The following is a 20687-nucleotide window of genomic DNA, read 5'->3' on the forward strand; positions in this document are numbered from 1 at the left end:
GGAAAGGCCGCATGAGATCCTCTAAATGATCCCTCTAAGGATAAAAGCCCTGTTAAGGGGATCCCAAGGTAAATTAAAATAGAGTCAGAAAGGGCTCTGAAATGATCAGAAGCAGCTTAGTATCAGTGTTGCTGAGATTTCTACCATGGCCTCGACTGGTGTGGCTCAGTGGGTTGGGTATCGTCCCGCAAAGCGAAAGCTTGGTGGTTCAATTCTATGTCGCGGCACATGTCTGCGCTGCAGTTTTGGTTCCCATTCAAGGCACACAGGAAAGGCAACTGATTAATGTTTCTCTCTCACATTAAATAAATGAGAGAGAAAAAAAATAAAACCTTTAAAGAAAGAATTCTATCACACACTGAGTGAGGTGAATAGAAGGAGCTTCTCATAGAGAAGGATTGTATATCCCTTGTTTCTTTACGTGAGTCCTTACCATGCTGATAGCACAGTAAATACTCAGTAAATGTTAGCATTTACCATGATTACTGTAGTATCCCTGTTATTGAGTATTTTTGTGGAGTTAACATGATAATGTTTCACATCTTAATTACTAAGAATAGTAGAACAAAATTAAAAGAAGTCAACAAAAATCTACCTACAATTCTAAGGTCTTTACTTAGCACTTTTATTTCTTTTTCCAATCTTAATTCTTTCAAGTACATATTTCTGATTTGAATTGGTATAAATAAGTATAGTTAAGCACTTCTGAGTCCCTATTATAATAATAAGTGCTAATGATAGGACACACATGAGACAGATTGTACTGCCTCTTCATGTTTTCAGGCTGTTAATTCTTGTTGGAATGCACTGTTTTGAGTGAGTGGTATATTTCAGTAGTGGTTGCTGTTGAACCCCAGTAGCCATATTAATATGTGTAATTACTGCTACTGTTGTAATGTTGAGTTGTACTAGGACAAACTCCCACAGTAACATTGCTGAAATCACTCTTCTGTTTCACACAGAGAAGTCCAAAGGAGATTATTGCTTTTACTAGCTGAATCAAGATAGTAAATGAGTTTTCTGTATTTAAACTAGCTTAACCTTTGTGTTTTAATATTTTTCAGCAGTTCCTGTGTGTGTGTTTTTGCCAAGATACATGTTTTTTAAAATCTTAATTTCTTAAGGTTTTCAGAGGAAAGAGCTATGATGTTTGAAAAAGAACCTTTCATATGATAAAAATGTGCAATATGTATATGCATGTGTATGTGTAAAATACACAACTTTTATTCATGAACCCTCAAAGAGGTCATATTTCTGGACTTTTTAATGCCTTTTAAAGAAAAACTCAAGCTGTCCATTATAATAGTTTTTGTTAGGGGTCATACCTTTAGCATATTGTATTTGCTAATTGTTTAGTATCTCACAGGGACTGTTCAGTTTTATCTCAGTGAAGCATTATGAAATGAGAGGGTAATATATACATACATATTAGAGGTATAGAAACTGAAGTACAGAGTGTGTAAGTATCACCCTATTTTTATCCCTGAAACTCGATATTAGGGTTCTCCTAAGCAGAACTTCTGCAGAACAGGTCCTTGCTAGGGTGACCATGTCTATGAGTTTGCCCTTGACAGTCCCAGTTTGTGCCTGCCATCCCTTCATCCCATCTGTGGGATGTTACTCTCAAAAGTGTCTTATTTGGTTTATAAATCATAATCTAATCTATAAAGACATAGTGACCCGTTGGAGCTTATATAGGATGCTAATTTGGATCTTGGATATATTTAGATTAGAATTATGAAAGTTACTTGAATTTTTTTCCTTTAGATGTATTAGCATAACCAGCTACTGTAAAGAAAGTGGTTATGTATTAAATGTGCTTTATTCCATTAAAGAGTTATCTGGTGTGAGAGGGTGATGTGAAGTAATAATGGTTAGTCATGTGTTCTGCAGGAAAGAAATATCTCTGGTCTTGTGTTAACTATAGAGATGTTTTAGTTTTTGAGTGTGAACTTCTTTGCCCTGAAGGTTAATGTGAAATCTTTACATTTTAAATAGGTTTCAGATATAGTTAATTTTTTTTAATTTTAAAAGTGTCTGTACATGGACTTTTGCTGTATGTGGATTTAAATCACAAACTTGCTAATTGCTCACTGTAGATCTATAAGGAAATTTGCTATCAATTCTCATACTACAGGCTTTAGGTTTTCATACATTTCTGCCTAATGCTTTTTTCAACCCGGATAAGGGTGTGTTATCATCGCACAATCCTAATCATCTATTTTAAAAGCATAAATTGTTTAAGGAGAAAAAATCACTTTTGAGCACTGCCAGCATCAGTCTAACAGTGCTGTCCCTGCCCATGCACAGTGCAGTCAGGCTGTCTGAGGCTCTGCTTTGAAACATCTGAAATGGTGAGAAGATAAAAGGTGTGAAATGTAACCTGAAAATGAGAGTGGAACCAGGTCACCTAGTTCGCTGTAAGTGGAGGGTTGGGGACCTCTTTTACACTTCTTGTGCTATCGCTGCCTATGCTGCAGCTTTACTTAGTGTTTAGTTTTGATATTGGGATGAGATATATAAAACAGCCCAAATCGAGGACTCATACTTCTTTTTCTTTCAGTGGAGTTAAGATACTTATAACTTAATATATAGGAAAAAATGCTATAGCTGCTCTAGGTTAAGTTTTCTTAAGGAAGAAATAGCTGTATTCCTTTGATACATAGTTTCTTCTTACTCAGTCTTGTCTTGATTTTGGCATGATATGGTTGCTATTCTGTCCTCTGAGTTATGGGGTGTTTTTGTTTTAGATTATAGCCACAATACTGATCCATAGAGTTGAAATTCTTTGGGCAAGAATTAACACTACTATTTTGTAACTCAGGTAATTCAAAGGGCTTTATAGAACAGAATAATTGAAATATACTCATTAACACTATCAAATTATAAAGCTAAAAACATCAACCTTATCGTGTTCCTGCATATTTGGGACTAGTGGTGATGTTTTCTCAGTAAAGAATGATATAGAAGTAAATTAATCAAAGGTGAAGGAAGGCTTGTTAGAAAAAGAAAACCAGTTACTGATAACTTGTTATAATGGAAGGGACATTGGGTTTGGAGCCAGACCAACTTGGATTTGAATCGACGCTGTGACTTGTATATACATGATCTTTCTGAGACTTAATTATGTTATCTTTTAAATGGGAAAGATTTTTTTTTTCTTGAGGAAATAATGTAAAGACCCTAACACAATGTACACATTTGTTAGAACAAAATGGTCTCCTTTTGGCGAACATTTTAGGGCCAACTACCAAGCTTCAGGGAACAGTCCTCAAGACTGCCCTCATTTCTGACAACCGCAAGCTCAGGGATTCAGCTGTGTAATTTACTTGGACCTGTAGAGCTCACTGAACACTGTTATACGCACGGTTATGGTTTGTTACAGGGAGAGGATATGATTTCAAACCAGCCAGGGTACGCAGTGCAGAGTTGAAGAGAGGTACCAAATGTGGAGGCCCTGTGCCCCTCCCCGTGGAATCGGGACACGTTAGTCTCCTGGCATCAGTGTGTGGCGTGCGCAGCGCTGGTGTCAGGGAGCTCCGTATCCTGTGAGGAGGCCCTGCAGGCTTTCCTGTTGGAAAAGTGGTCCTTTTCAGTTCCTAGCTTTTGTGACATATTTGGTTCTGCGAAAGTCCCTGTCGGTTTTCATACAGTGGGGAATCTTCCAGATACTTGAGGTTGCCAGGTAAGTCACCATTGCTTAAGTATGGGTAGCGCTGTGTAAAACTTTTTCTTTATTTTCTGTGTTCATACATTAGTTACTTGTTTACCAGAGTAAACTGTCTTGAGGCTGTTACTCATGAAATGAAGGGAAGAGTCTGTGGTGGGTAAAGTGCAGGATAAGGAAAAATACTCAGGGCATAAATACTCCAACATATATAAAAGTTTTTTTCTTCCTGTTAGATTACATCTGACAGCAAAAATTTAATATTTGTTAAAACATTTATAATTTTATAGAAGTACCACTGTTTAATGAAACAGCTCCTTATAAAGTTTATGTTGGACTGGAATGGTTGTAAACTTTTTCTACTGAGTCTCCGCCAGCTCTGCCAAGCTAATTTGAGACATTCAAAAAGTTGTAGTAAGTTCTGACGTTTGATAAAATGTACTTCACACTTGACTTGCTATACCAGAATTTATACAGCAGCAATTTTGGGGCAGCAGTTTTGATGCAATAATATTTTCTTCTTTCTTAGAGGCAAATGGAATCAAGTTGGAACTTTGTGGAAGAACTGCTGAAAAGGTCCATCAGTGTTCAGGTGTGCATTTAGAGCGAGACAATTTGTAGGCTTTGCTAATTTTTACATTTTATTTGTAAGAACCAACAAACTAAAAATGATTTAGATAACAAACTTCATTTACTTATTAATGCCCTATGATAGAAATAATCGTTCTTTGTTATGGAGTGTCAACATAACATAGTTCCTATTAGTAACTGTGCTTTAAAGGTTTTTATTTTTAATGCCGAGTTGTCAGTTAAAGGACAAAGATAATTATCCTAGCTGGTGACTTTGACAAAATGTATTCAAAATAAGTAGTAGGTGCTTCAGAACTTAAGCCATTCCTCGGCTGAATGGTATCAAGTCTGAGAGACACGATGAGGCAGATAGTCAGTGGCATTGGAAATGCAGCTCTGTCCTCGTCACAGCAGGAAGGGGACTTTGCCTTGCTGAGCAATTTGTCTTACGGGCTTGAATCATACTCTGACTGATAAGGTCCTAGTTTCTGAGCCCTCATTTCATACCTTATCATTTTTCTTTCTGCACAGCTGTTAATGTAGTGCTTCATGGCCCACAGGTCAGATTTGACCTCCTTTTAAAATAGTTTTAAATGTGCTCTTCATCACATCTTTAAACGTCTTGTAGTGTAGTTCTGTAAAGTTTTGTAATGTTACTTGTCTAAGAGTTTAAGGAAAAATTTTAGTAAAGGATTTTTAGAATTTGGGTAATAGGTTACTTTTGTGTAAATACAGACTGTTAAAACTTTTGCAGAGGAATAAAAAGGAAGTATAATAGTCAGGGATTGCTCTCTGTGTAGCACAGAGATGCACGTACACACATATGCACACATTTATTTTATAGCCATATCTTTGAAAATCAAAATAGCTTGCAATTTTCTTTTCCCTGTTATCTATGTTAATTCTCAATATCTTAGGTGAAATATGTAAGTACATTTAGTTATAACTCTTCAAAGTATGAGCTGAGAATTCTATGTCAGAATTCCAAAGACCTTCACATACTGAATTCGTATCAGAAACTAAAGAGCCATTATCCCAATCATTGTAAAAGTGTTGGTTTATTTTTTTTCTATATCATTTTAGTTAGCTTTATTCTTGTTCTTTTTGAGAACATACTGATTTAGTAACTCAAAACATTTCTTACATATATTTTTAAATTCAAGAATGTAGAGAATTGCTAAAAAAATGGTCATTGTTATATGTGACCATTTAGCAAACTACCAATCCAATCTTAATGCCTCAGCATAGCTTAGAAACCTCTTAAACTTGCTTTTAGCTCTAACAGTTTTTAATACATAGTTTTGTTCTACTAGATTTTAAATTACAGAGTATTTCTTAAAAGGCTGTAAAGGTTCATATGGATAAATATCCATATATCCACTGTGGTCAGGGAAGGCAGGAAAATTTATTATTTCTCTTCCATAGAAAAGTTTGCTTTTTGACTAAGAGTTGAAAACTCTATTTAAACACATTAAGTTGTTTGAAAGTTAATTTCTTTTTGGTTTGTATTGTGACTTCCTATAATTTTAATTTTAGGTGAAGGAAACTTATTATCTTTAAGAAAAACTTAGTTGGAATGTCTTACACATAATGTGATAAAACTTATTCTGAAATGGCCTAGTATAAATGTATTGGACCACTTGCCAGAGTTTTTGAAACCAATTTTGTTGAGTACAGTAGGTGGTCATAAAGACTAAATAATATGTTTTAGATAAAGCTGTCAATTTGATTATATCTGTTTTCCCTCGTTGAGGTACATTAAAATCTGACCATGTTCATGTGCTTTGACTTAATCTCCAACAGTGAAAAAGGTCATTTGCAATATTTCAGAAAAAAAAAATTCCACATTTAGAGCAGTCTTCAAAAAAATTGATAGCCACTGTACTTTTAATTGAGCAAGTAATGTTCCAAGTCTTGTTGTAGGTAGAGAGGATCTTCCTTAAACAGACATTAAACTTTGTTAGTAAAGAGAACATATATTTAATTTTACCTATATAAGTGCAATTGAATAGTTAAGTATTTCCTTTAAAAACAGTTTTTTAGTGGCAATCCTATTTAATATTTGTCAATGCTAATAATAAACATTTATTCTACTTCTAAGACAGTATTATTGTTTTCATATGAAAAAGGAGATTTTTAGTTTTATGCTACCTACTTTTCAAAGTCTCATTTTCAGAGTTCACAAAGCAAGTATAAAAGAAATCTTACGCAAGTCTAATATTTTTTAAATATTATTTTCAGTTTTCAAAGAATTTAGAGAATCCAAGACTAAAAGCAATTCAGAATATGATTAGATCTGAATAATGTAGAATAATAATCTTTTAATTACTAACTCAAAATCATTGTGTTTATTGGACAGAAGGATCTTGACTAAGATATTGAAGTTAAGCTGTCTTTATTCAGTCCTAAAAATAAATCTAATCAGGTAGACTAACAGTTACTATTTAGCTTTCAAATAAATTTTTCAAGGGTAGCCACACGTGCACATGGCGGAGATGAGACACCCAGAGAGCCCATAGACAGGTCTCTCGAGAAATGAAGAAGTCCTGGGACTGACACAGGCAAGTTTAAGGCTGCGTGGAAAAGGGGCCCACAGGAATAGTTTCTGAAAAATCTTTAATCAGAGGGCATGGATTTTGATCGATGTCTTTAATCAAACCTTTTAGTTTAGAATTTGACCTTAACACTCACAAAATTGAAATATATCAGCTTAAGGTACAATACTATGAACCTGTTGCATTTATTATTTTATCTTTAAGAGTCAATATTTGGCCTAAAAAGAGACATTTCCTTTTTTGCAGGTAACAAAATAATAGTTATTCTTGTGCAAGCACTGTACTTAGCATTTAATTACATTCTTCCATTTAATGAATATGACAATCTTGTGTAGTTTCATTTTACACATTAAGAAACTTGCTGAAGAGGGTGTGACGGAGCTTGTCCAGGTTCACACATCTAGCTAGACGATGGTAGAATTGGGATTTGAATCTTCATGTGTGTTTTACTTACTATGCATTCCCTCAAAGCATCTGACTTTGTAGCATTCTTAATAAAACTCACTTTACTTTCATTATTTCTATTTTAAAAGTTCTTTGCTGCTATGTGTTTGATTAGATATCCATTTTGTTCTCTGGATCTGTTTTGGTGATACTGGTGGAAGGCGTATCAGTTTTCCATATTGTTTTTATTTCCCCCTCTCCGATAAGTGTGTGATGGGGAAAACATAATGTAGGAAGAAATTAATGTACTTAATTGTTCTCAGATATTCTTCCTCACAGTAGTTCAGTTCTCTCTATTTTTTTGTTGTTATAAATTTGAGCTAAAATGTCTGTTGCCTTCTCTACTCCAGATTATTGTATATTCTTATTTCTGCTTATCTGGATTTGAAAATGGGCAATTCAATGGGCAAATCCTGTGTCTACTTAATTCCTCAGGTGTGAACATACAGTTTTTTAAAGGAAATTTTAAAGAAAAACAGAGGGAAATTAGCTCAAAACAAAGTAATGAATAGTTACATATGCAGAAGATGAAAATGTATTTTATAATAAATAGTGTTTGTAATTAATTATAGGCTAAAAAATACTTTTAAAATTGCAACCAGCTGAATGATTACCTGTGTTGTTAGAACTGTGGAAAAAATTATATTTTTAAAGCCTTTTTTTCCCATTTTAATCTGTAACCACCAACAGGAAAATGAAAGGCAATTTATTTCCTTTCTTTTTAAAAAATAAAATAACAAATCCCTACGATGCCATATTTAATTTCCTCTTGATTGGATAGAGTGGAAAAAGAAAGGACTCTGGCTTTACAAGCTTTGATTTAAGTCTTGATCTGGTCACTAAAAGCAATTTTGATCACATCTGGTGTCCATTAAATGTTCAGTTCTTTTCCCTTCTGTTTTTGGAAGAGTGCATGGATTAGTATGTATAACAGACTTTTTAGTCATAAATCCTAATTTCCAAGTGGACTTTGGTAAGATATTTATAATTTCTGAACCTCAACCTTCATTCCTGTGAAGTGAAGGTAATAAAACTGGGATGCTGTGAGCCATTCACGAACTTAGATATGTAAATGTCACATAATGTCTGGCACATGGTTTGTATTTAAACTTTTTATCTTTTGCAAATTTAATTTATGCTTATGGCTTAAATACTTCTCTGGATTTACATGTATGTAAAATGTATGTTTCAGATATCAAGTAAAACACGACTCTTTAAAATGTACCCACTTTTTTTATAAACCCACTTTTTAGCCTTGCAGCATAGTAGATTAGTATAGTTCATGTCAGTGGTATGCACCAGAGTGGGCTTAGGCTGTGGGAGGAACCCCGGCCAGCAGCGCTCCTCCTGGCCACGGTGGATGAGAAATAAGTCATCCCGGGCACAATCAGGTTGTTCTGGCGGGAAAGAGGGTGGCAATTCTGTCTAGTGGGGAACACCCCGAACCCTTCTCCCAAACAGCTTTTATTGGGAATGGTATGTGTAGTGTATACAGCATACGTGCATAGCTCATCAGTCAGTGTCAAAAGGCTACTGTCATACAAAAACAGGTATTATCTACAGATAACAATTGAAGGAACACAGAGATCTGTCACAGGTCAGGGTCTGTTAGTCATGCTGATGCCAGTCAAGGGGTCTTTAAGATGGGTTTCATGAGATAAGGAGTTTACTCCTTAATCCTTGAACTTAAACATCCAGTTTATGTCACCAGGGCTATACAAAACAAACAGAGCAGGCTTCAAAGGACACAATGTGTTTATCAGGCCTAACTCCCCCTGGGAACCCTTGGTTTTATGAGTGTTATCTGCCACCTCCATTACCTGGTTTTCCAGGGAGACTTTAGCCCCTTTCAGAGTGGGGCTGCAATCTCTGAAACCACACAGAGTGGTCCCCAACATCTCCCCCTTTTTTGTTTGTTATGCCGCTGTAATCAACAGGGTTATGGTAGGCAGAGCAGGCTTCAAAGGACAAAATGTACATTCTTTCTCAGGCCAGATTTATCCCTGGGAACTGTTCGTTCCAGTACAAGGCTGCAGCTGCCTCTGGCATTGTTTTCAGGCTGAATCAGGTGGGGGGAACCAAGCAGCCAAGAGATTAGGAGACTTTTTATAGGATTCAGGCTAAGACGAAGCCAAGGGTGAGGCTCTTTCTGCCCCTTCTCTGTAGACCTTCCCTGATGGCTCTTCATGACTGTGCCTGTCTTAGGTTGTCCCTCCCTTGAGGAATCTTACCTATCCTTGGCTAACCAGTCACTTGCCCAGGCCAAGCAGGGTGAAGTGAGGGAGGCAGGGGATGTGCTCCTGCCAGGAGGATAGGTTCTGTCTCCTTAGTGGCTCGTGGCCCCTTTTCCTTATCTTAGACACACTGACAGTATAACCAAAAGCACTGGTGCCACTGTCCTCTCTTATGTGGGATGAAAGGCACCAAATTCTGTCTTTCTAGGTGTGAATCAGGCCTGATAAACACATTGTGTCCTTTGAAGCCTGCTCTGTTTGTTTTGTATAGCCCTGGTGACATAAACTGGATGTTTAAGTTCAAGGATTAAGGAGTAAACTCCTTATCTCATGAAACCCATCTTAAAGACCCCTTGACTGGCATCAGCATGACTAACAGACCCTGACCTGTGACAGATCTCTGTGTTCCTTCAATTGTTATCTGTAGATAATACCTGTTTTTGTGTGACAGTAGCCTTTTGACACTGACTGATGAGCTATGCACGTATGCTGTATACACTACACATACCATTCCCAATAAAAGCTGTTTGGGAGAAGGGTTCGGGGCGTTCCCCACGAGAGGGAATTGCCACCCTCTTTCCCGCCAGAACAACCTGATTGTGTCCGGGATGACTTATACCTAACTCATCCACCGTGGCCAGGAGGAGCTCTGCTGGCTGGGGTTCCTGCCACATCAGTCTAGTTCAACATTTTCATAATAAAATCAAGAATGTTAGCAATGAACAGAATGTTGTCTTCTTTGGTTAAATGCACTTAATTGTCTACTAGAGAATCTCAAAATCTTTTCCTAAGGCATATAACTACTTGGTGAAAAGAGGCATCTTTACCCAGATCTTAGTTCTGTTCATGTAAAATTTATGGAGTCTCTTTGGTTACCCAGGCACTATGCTAGGCCCTGGGAACATTATCTCAGGCTCCAGAGCATCCTAGACATTTGAAGGCATATAAATATTAAATTTAACAAGGTAAGTGCTGTGATACAGGTGTGTATATTGCACTGTGGAGTATAAAGTAAGGCCACTGTTCAGCATGGAAGTCAGGCAGTTTCCTAGAGGACTTGAACCTGATGTGTATACTAAAGGATTAATCATTAAAAGAGTTAAGTCTTTGCCAAACAAAACAAAACAAAACCTGCTCATGCTTGGTTCACTCTTATTCATTAAGAAATTTAGGGCCAAGATCACTTTTTTTGTATACTTAGGTACTATTTTTGTTAGTGACACCAACATTTTTGTGTATAATTGATCTGTCCTTTAAGTTTTTTTTTTAATATTTTTTTTTAAATTTTATTTATTTATCTTTAGAGGGGAAGGGAAGGAGAGAGCGAGAGAAACATCAATGTATGGTTGCCTTTCATGCGTCCCCTGCTGGGAATTGGCCTGCAGGGAACTGGCCTGCAACCCAGGAATGTGCCCTGACTGGGAATCGAACCGCGATTGTCTGGTTCGCAGGCCCGGGCTCAATCCACTGAGCTACACCAGCCAGGGCTTGTCCTTTAAGTTTTTAATATCTTCACTTCTAATTAGATTTTGTTTTAGTTACCTTACCCACCTCTTATGGTTATTATCTACTTTTTTTTCCTTGTGTTTAGTCTGCCTATCGCAGTTGACCTTTTCATTTCTTGTCTTCTTTTATATCCACATTTTCCTACTAAAACAGTTTAGATTACATATATAACACCTTATTATGATCACTCTGTAGGTGTTTGTACACCTTGATTCCATAGCCCTCACCTGTTTTTAAACTCAGGAAAACACAGTCCTGTCTTGTCTCCTGCCACCTCCGTCTCCAGCTGCATATTGCTGGAGAAAAATTATATAGTCATTCTTACCAATCTTGATTGCAAATCTGGGATGGCACTTGGCTGTAGAATGTTTGCTTTTCTGCTCTCTAAAGTGACTTACCTCACAATTTGTTTTTAACACACAATTCAACACATGCTCTGCCCCAATAAACTTAGCTAAATGTCTTGCATCATAAATCATTGAGAAATGGACCAATCAGTAGAGAATTCTTTTATCTTTGCACCTTTAAATATCTCACCTTGCCTGCTTTGTACTCTTCCCCTCAGTGTGGTTTACTTTTATATCAGAAATTATGCTCTTTCTATCAAAGGCTCAGTCCATTCTCTGTGCACTGGATCTTGTCTTTTCTCACCTGTTCAAGGGCTTTATGTATTCTCACTTAAATACAGTAGTTCCCCCTTAACTGCACTTGCTTTTCACATTTTCCATTACCTGTGGTCAACATCAATCCAAAAATACTTAATTGACATTACCAGAAATAAACAATTCATAAGTTTTAAGTTGTACATGCTCTGAGTAACCTGATGAACTCTCTTGCCATCCTGCTGGGGTTGTGAATGTCCCCTTTGTCTAAAGTATTTAATTTACACTGTATATGTGACCTGCTGCTTAGTCACTTAGTTGCCATCCTGATTATCAGAGAGAGCAAGACCACATTCATATGATTTTCATATAGTATATTGTTATAATTGTTTTATTTTTAGTTATTGTTAAACATCTGTTGTGCCTAATTTGTAAATTAAACTGTATAATAGGTATGTGTGTAGAGGAAAAAACATAGCATATATAGGACTCAGTACTATCCACAGTTTCAGGCATCCATTGGAGGAGGGTCTTAAACTCTATCCCCTGGAGGTAAAAGGTACTACTGTATCTCTAATTCCTCACCTGCTATTGTCTCCTTAGCCTACCATGGCAAGCTTCTGTCTCTGCCATCCCCAAAATTACTCTTGTTGAGGCTATGTTGTAAAATCTGAGAATTCTTCTCATTTTAATCTCTCAGCTGCATTCAACCCTGTTGACCTCTGTCTCTTTCTGAAATACTTCTCTTGGCTTATGTGATGCCTGGTTTCTTTTCTACTTTATTGTCCGCTGGTATTGCTAATAAACTCCTTTTACCTGATGTCTAAACGTTGGAATAGCAGGGGGCTCTCAGTTCTGCATCCTTTTATCTTTTCCATCTATAGTCTTTCCTTGGTTGATCTTATCTAACCTTTTAATTCTAAAAACTGTCAGTATGAAGGTATCCAAATTTTATCAACAGCTTTGACCTTTCCTTTGAGCTCTCGACCCATGTGTCTCCACTTGGTTGCCCTGCGCACTCTCCTATCTCTTCCTCCCCTTGCTTTTGCCATCTCAGGAAATGTATAGTAACCATCAGCCCATTTTCTTAGGCCAAAACCTGGGAGTTCTCAATTGCTCTCTTTCCTTCAGACCTTGATATAACTCATCAACAGACCCTCTTGCCTGTTTCCAAACATTTCTCCAAAGTTGTCTGCTTATCTCAGTCTTACAGTTTTATAGAATGGCCTCCTAACCATTAGAGATAGCAGGAGAAGGAAGTAGTTGGGGAAAGTAGACAGTTTAATCTAATATTTCTTCAGTGGGATAATCATGCATGTTTGGTAAAAAGTGACACACAACTGAATTACAGTCATTGAATAGTTACTTATTTAAAGCCTACTATATAACATGCACCTCCAGGTCTCCCAATATGTCTGCTTCGTACATGACTTTTTAATGTGCTTTTCTCTATATTGCAAGTGTCACTGCTTGCCTCCTAACTGGTCTTCCTGCTTCTCTTCTCCACTGTATTCATTCTCCATGCATGATCCAACACAGTAGTTTTGAAGCAATCACCTCATGTCACTCCTGTGCTTTCAAAATCCTAGTGGCTCCCAACATATTTCAAATAAAATCCAAACTTCTTACCAAGACTTGTAAAGATTCAAATGAGATATAGTCCCTGACTATCTGACTTAATCCTACAATACCAAGCTTACCGCCAATTCCATGTGCTTTCTCTGTCATGAATACTTTTCTTTCAGGTCTTTAAATGGTTAGTTTTTTTTTTTTTTTTCAATTGTTTAGCCAAGTGCAGGCCCTCAAAAAAGCCTTATTCATAGCTCCTGGTATAATAATGATCCACATTCTGCAAGATTAACCTTTGTTTTGTTTTGTTATGTTACAGCAGTTGTGATGATTTAAATTTGTGTTGTTTGTTTCAGTATCCTCTTTTACCGTTCTCCCCCACGGTGTAAGTTCTGTTAGAGCATGCACCATGTCTCACTCATTCATTGTTTTATGCCTGGTACCTTAGAATCATGCCTGGTATATAATATTCCTTAAATAAATAATTGTTGAATGGCTGCCATTCAGCGATATGTCACTTTTTAACAGTCATGCTTGGTTATTTCATCATGGAAGACTAGATTAAATTAAGGTGTCTAGTTTTTTCCTACCTTCTCCTGCTGCACTTCTTGAAATATATGTACTGTGCGAACCCTCTGGTTTTTAAAACAGCAACTCTTATACTCCTATAAAGAATTTAACCTAGTACTTAAATGTGACCTTAGGATTTGTGTACATCTTCATTATTAGATCACTTTTGCTACTTCCTTTTGGTTTGGGTTTCTTTTCCAGTCTCTGAATTTCTTCCACCGTTCAATTATGAGACACTAGTTGTAATTTTTAAATAGAGTTAAAAGTCAAACTGAGTTATATAATGTCCATTATCTGCATATACTGATGGTCTCTAAAGCAACTTTTTAGACATATACCTTATGCTGATTGAGACTTGCTGGTCTGAAGATGCAGTGGATATAATTTGGTGATGTGTATCCATATTCTTTTTAGAAGTAGGTTATTTGGTGCAGTATTGTGATAATATTCATGTTGCCAGAGCCCATTTACTTCCTCACAGTTTCAGTTTATTTTTTAGGATGGTGTACTAGAAGAGCATTTACGAATGTATCTTCACTGTTGTTTGACACTTTGTGATTTCTGGGAGCCAAACATCACAATTGTCACCGTTCTCTGGGAATATTATAGTAAGAATCTGGTGAGTAAATAGGATATGAATTTGTTCCAGGAATTTGAAGAATTTGTACATATTTCAAGAATGTTTTTTATGGCTTAATTATGAATAGTTCAGGGTTAATCTTTAAGGGTTAATTTTTCAAAATAGAATAGCTCAAGAATAAATTTATCTTTCACAAACATATGTGTTTTCTAGTAATTATGGATTGCTTACAGCCATTGAACAGTTACTGCTGTCCTGAATAAGACACAGCCTTGGATTTGAGCATATGCTGTTTGGGCATATATTGTATACAAAAATTCTAATGCTCTGGAATGCCAGAAAAGGGAGTATATGACCGTGTATAGACTTTTGGAAGACTTTATGAGGTCATAATTTTTTAACTTGACCTGGGAAATAAGTGGAATTATTCAAATACAGAAGGAAAATGCATCCAGACAGAAAGTATGGACAAATGTATGGAGACATGAAAAAAAAAAAACCAGTATCTATTTCTACCATGTTAGAGTTCTGAGTGCTAGGTGTCAGATGACTATGGAGAGAGACAGGAAATAAGGAAAACAGAAAGTAAACTTGGGCTAGATTATTAAGAGATGAATATAATATCCAGTTCAATTGTGATTTATTTAGGAGACATTAGAGAGCAAGAACGTGACATATTTGGAATGTGTTTGATAATTTTTTCTGAAAAATTGAATAAATGAATTGGGTACAGATAAGTTGAAGGTCCAGCATAGTAGTATAACCAAATAATGCAGTGAGCAAGACCTAAAATAGGGATAATTGATTTAGAAAGAAGAGGAGAAATTTGGAAGATAAAAGTTTTAAAGGTAGAATTAAAGGATTTAGTTACCTGTAGTGTGTGGAGAGAAGATTTGGAATGTTTGGGTTTCTGGGTAAATAGTGAAACCCCTCACTCAGATAGAAAATGGAAATAGAAAATTTACAAGTAAATTACAACTTTGGTTCTGTACATAATGGAGCGTATTAAAAATGAGAAGAACTACCTTTCCCTGAAGTGTAATATCAGGTCGATTGGGAAATGGCAGAATCTAGTTCTGAGGCAGAATGTGTACAAGATGAGTCTAGATGAGTTTCTAATGGAAACTGACAACAGGAAGGCAGCACAGTGAGCTGGGGTCTTGTGAAGAGGACGCAGGGGCCAACCTGAAGGCGCTCCCGTTGCCCAGTGCCGGGTGCATTGAGCAGAAGAAGGAATACTGACTGCTGTGGATTAAAACATACCAAATATGTTTCAGTCCTTGAGTTTATGATGATTTAGAAACCTTGTTCTGAGTAAAGACCTTCATTCTGAAAACCATAAATAAAATAAAATATACACTGTTTTTTAGAGTAGCCCAAATTTCTGATTGAGCTAATTTAGAAGGATGACAGGATTAGAAAATCACTATTTTGTGTATCTGACAAAGTAGAATATCTGATCGGTGACCATCAACGGCTGCTAAAACTGTTAAATAAAAGGCTGGGACCTCAGTAAAGTGGATAGATCAGACCGACACAAAGTGATCAATCTTAACATCAAAAACAGTAACAGTCAGAACTATGTGCTTTTTCACTGATAGCCGTAGGAAGTACCCAGTACTACCAATGAAAGATTCTTAATAAAAAACTCAACCTGAATCTGATCAGATCTCTATGTATATACAGTTACCAATTTATAGAAAAAAATAGAGGCTGAAAAACATATTCAGTGACACTAGGGAGATGCAAGCAGCTGAGTCCAGAATATAGGAAATTCTACACAGTAAATGACTGGATAGAAAAATAAATGGTATGACGAAAGGTCGGGAAACTTACAGAATAAAAGAGCTTTAAATGCAGTAGCACCAAATGCAATGTATGGATCTTGTTTGTATCCTAATTTGGACAAGCCAACTGTTCAAAAGACATTTGAGCGGTAATCCGTGAATTTAAGTACTCCTTGATGTTCGGTGCTTTTATGGAATTTTTATTTTGGGAGGAGAGGTGGTGATGGCTGTGTAATTTTTGTGATTAAGATGAATCAGACCTTTAATGAACTCATTGGGATTTGCAGCTTTCCATTTTTATTTACTCAGAGACTTAACACTTGTTTTCTATCTTTTTGTGTGTGTGTGTGTGTACCTCTAGAATAGTTCTTTCAGTATTCCTTGGCTTCCTTTAAAAGGCCTTCCAAATACTACGTCGCCCTTGTCTATGCTAGAAATGGTGGAGACCTGTTGCTTCGATAAACAAGACTATGACCTGTATAAATCCAGAAGTAGTTACACCATTTTCCTTTGCATTTTGGCAAAAGTGGTTAAGAAAGCAATGAAGAACAGTGGTTTGCATCCTTGGAAACAAGTCAAAGGAAGGTGTGTGCCATAGTTTTCTTTGCTATGAGTGTTCACTTCTATCTTTGGAGAAGTGTTAATGTTTGTACTTTTTAAGTTCACTTGTGCTTGGAGGTTTTTATGGTTCACACATTTAAATGGATTTCTTAATGTAGGGCAGCAAAGTATGGAGCTTTTTTTAAATTTAAATTAATTAATACAGAGCTTTTTGAGCATGCCAATTTTTTGTAGTAAGGGAGAAAAGTAAAATCGATAACTTGTAGAAGGTTTTAATTTTTATTTATCTCATCAGTCCCAAAAATTGAAATTTTATATACTAAATGCAAGAATATTAGAGAACGGTAGTTTTTCTTACCAGAATTAATTATAATGTTATGTAAGTCATTGCATACATTTTGTTAGAAATTCCAGAAATAAAAAAACCATCTCCAAATCACATATTAGCAAATAATGGATTTGATCTGTAACTTTGTGTGTCCTCTGAGCCTAGCAGTCCCAAAACCCTGCATTCTTGGATGAAAACTGACTGGAGTAGAGTGAACCAAATAACTTGAATGTTTTCATTTGAGGAGTATGCTCAGTTTTAATTTCTAGTATGGTAAATAAACTTTTGTCACATTTTGTGTATTGTTTCCTTTTAAGAGTTTGCTTAATACATGGGTATGATCTTTGCCCTTCCTTGTCCTGCCCCCTCTGCCCGCCCTTTTTCTAGCCCCTTTGTGTGTACACTGCCATTTCCCCCTGGCTGCAAGGCTAGGAGTTCTGGCAGCAGAGTGCTTCTCACTCTGTGTAGGTGGACACTTCTCAAAAATCACAAAGTGAATTTCTATTTGATTCTCACAATGAATAAATCTTGCATGGTTATAGTGATACAGTTTGGCTTTTTTTAGCATATACTCTTTTAATGGTAGTTTCTTGTCAAACATCTAGTAATTATGTTGTTCAAACAGTAGTTTTTCTTTTAATGCATTTGCTTTCTGCTCTTGAACCTTAATCACTTTATGGAGTATGTAATTCCTAGAACTTTATTGCTAAAAGGGATCATTGGAATTCACTAAATAACAAGTCTGTTTAGTGGGAAATGCTTTATACCAAGTGATAGAGTGGGCATGGCGGAGGCGGATAATTAGACAGGTCTTTACTTTTGGGGGCTTATCAGCTCTGTCACTTACAAACATTTAACCAGTTAGGAACATTAATTGTTTTACCTTGAATAAGCTAATTATAGAAGCTATAAAATTTTTAGGTAGGATTCAAGATGATTTTCAATTCAAACCCCTTAATTGATAAAAAAAAAGTACAACTATTATAATTATATTAACTCATATTGACAAGAGATTTTTAAATGGCTGTGTCATTTTGACACTAACAATTTTTGTTTGAGAGTATGTAAAACATAATTTTTCTAGCACTGTGAATTGTCCTAGAGTGTGAGTATAGCAAGAGTAAGTTTTTTGTGAAGAGTAGAGGGAGAAAAAAGGTTAAGGACGATTGTTAGATTTCTGTAAAGCACATCAAATTGTACTTAAAAGATTACATATTCTTTCTTATTGGTCAATAAAATTTGAAAAAGAAATGTGATAGGGAACCAAAGGAAAGTCATGTACTCTATGCAAAGGACATTTCTACTGTCCTTTGGGGAGAGCCACTGAATGCTTTGATTCACTTACGGGTGACCTGCTACATCATTGAGAAATCTGAAGGTAGGGGGACCTTCATTAGTTTTCTGTTCATTTGTTTTCTAGGTGGATAAAGTGACATGGCAGCATTGTAATGAAGAATTAGCTAAAAATTTACAGTAATGAGACTCACAAACATTGAGTGAAATGTACCTTTAAATGATGGATTTTTATAAATGGATCAGTTTTATTAAAGCCATTTTTATGTTTTGCAGAATATATTCTAAATTCCATCAAAAAAGAATGGAAGAACTTACTATAGATGGTCTGCAGAATTTTTTCAACCTTTTTCTACTGTTAGCAGCTGTTGCAGAGATAGAAGATGTAACAAGTCATGTATTAGACCTCCTGCGTTTCCTTAAGCCTGCCTTAAAAGCATCAGATCTCCTTTGGAAGGGTCAGGCAGCCTTCCTCTTGATGTACACCCAGAAAAATCTGGACATTGGTGTTTTGGCTGAGAAATTTTCAGATGCTTTCCGGGAAAAAGCAAAGGAGTTCTTGGTATCTAAGAATGATGACACGGGACGGAGACAGGCTCTCTGGGCCCTCCTTTCCATCTACATTGATGGTGTTCAGGAAGTGTTTGAGACAAGCCACTGCTTGCATCCCTCCCATGAAACACTGCTTAATGATGGGTTTAGTATGCTTCTGCGAGCTTGTCAAGAGTCTGAACTTAGGACGGTGTTGCACTTTCTCCAAGCTCTGCTGGCCAGAATCAGGTATGTTTTCCAGTGATGTGCTAATTTATTCATTTGTTTTATATTATCAACTGTGTAGATTCTACATGAAAGTTTTCTTTCTGACATACTCATGAAATCCAAATGTAGAGTTGGTTTTTATTGCTACATTGGCATAAATCAGTAGTTTTCAAACTATTCTTTCCAACAGTAGTTCTTTAAAAAAAAAAAAAAACGTGTGCAAACGCATTGAACTAAACTCAGAGCAGCTGTGGCGCAGTCCCAGAGCTGTGCCTTTTCACCCCTCCTTTCCCCTCTGTTTCTCCTAAAGGAGTATTATTACCTAGAGGTATGTTCCTCTTGCTCTAAGCAAGACCATGAGGTCAAATCTCAAGTGGCTGTTACTGAAACATGTAATTTATGATTTTGGCCACACTGTACCATTTTAAAAAGTAAGTTTCTTTAAATGTTTTGCTGCAGAGTTGTAGCCTCAACTGCCTGAAATACTCCAGCTAAAACATTTTATTTGGAGATTAAGATAGGATGGTTCTATTTATAATACCAATCACCTATACAAAACTAACTGTTTTCAGATCCACTTAAATTATACAAATGTGCAAATGCACTCAGATCCAAACAATGTTGGATAAGCACAGTGGTAATGACAACGATTTTCTTTAGGGTCCTTTTTACATAATATGTTTACCTTTGAAGTACATGTTCTTAAGAATTTAGGTGCTACCACTCAGTGTAGTAAATCACTGTCTCTGAAAAGTTAGGTAAGAAAGTCATTTATAGAAACATGATTTTATTTTAAATTATGTATGAAGTTAATGAACAAACTGCTTTCCTCTTCCTGATACCACATTATAAAAATAGCACCTGGTTTTCAAAGGTACCAAGCTTGACAAGATTTACAAATTGTGGAAATTTATTACTAATTTATTTAGTGTTGGTCTGTGTGATCATACTAATTAATCTACAGGTTTTCATTTCTCGTTAAGTTTTATGGAACTTTACTATTTATCTTTTCTCACCAGTTCAAGTTCCAGAGGCTTAGCCAGAGTTCTGGATCAGGCAGTCATCCCCTTACCCACCAGTGTCAGCTGTATTGAAGCAGGAATCTGAGATTTTGGGATGGATGGATGGGTGAAAAGTAAATGAGCAGCCAGCTTTATTAGAAGAAGCTTTTACTAATTTTGGGTCTTCTTCACGAACTGTTTGTTTTTAGTTAGAGTTTGTTAGCAGATGTTATACTTTCCCAAGTGTCAAATTTCTTTTGTTTGTATAATTTTTAAATAAGTGGTAAGCTGTATTTCTCTGTTTTTCCAGGAGAAAATTAGAGAGTTCCATACTTCAATACTGTTAGTGATTTATTTATATTTTTCTGAGTATTCAGAACACGTAGGGAGAGGAGCTTACTAGTCTAAACCATTCTGGTGACGAGGAACTACAGCCCCGGAAAGATGCAGGGGCAGAGGAATAGAAAATGAAGCAGGGAATATGGGCATCTTGGGAGGAGGCAGTCATGGAAACCAGATGTCAGAATCAGTGTATCTCTCTGCCCTTTTCATTGAAGATGGACAAGTCCCTTTGAATCATCTTAACTATTGTATTCCTTCATCCGTAGGTTTTTTTTTAATTCGTATCCTGCAGATACTATTAATATGCTTTTTAAAGTTA

The 20687-nt window shown here is 36.3% G+C and overlaps 1 protein-coding gene across 2 annotated transcripts in view; it reads left to right on the forward strand.

Annotated features, from left to right (window-relative positions):
- Positions 1-20687, forward strand: part of MMS22L (MMS22 like, DNA repair protein) — a 120139-nt gene that overhangs the window by 24946 nt on the left and 74506 nt on the right. For both annotated transcript variants that reach the window (XM_037144418.2, XM_053664862.1), the window contains exons 11-14: positions 4197-4259; positions 14217-14336; positions 16446-16669; positions 18543-19046. In XM_037144418.2, coding sequence (XP_037000313.2) covers positions 4197-4259; positions 14217-14336; positions 16446-16669; positions 18543-19046 — 911 coding nt within the window. The remainder of the gene's footprint in view (positions 1-4196; positions 4260-14216; positions 14337-16445; positions 16670-18542; positions 19047-20687) is intronic.

This window comes from Artibeus jamaicensis, unplaced genomic scaffold, assembly GCF_021234435.1.
Source record: "Artibeus jamaicensis isolate MK-2021 breed Jamaican fruit bat unplaced genomic scaffold, CSHL_Jam_final contig_387, whole genome shotgun sequence".
Taxonomy (NCBI): Eukaryota; Metazoa; Chordata; class Mammalia; order Chiroptera; family Phyllostomidae; genus Artibeus; species Artibeus jamaicensis.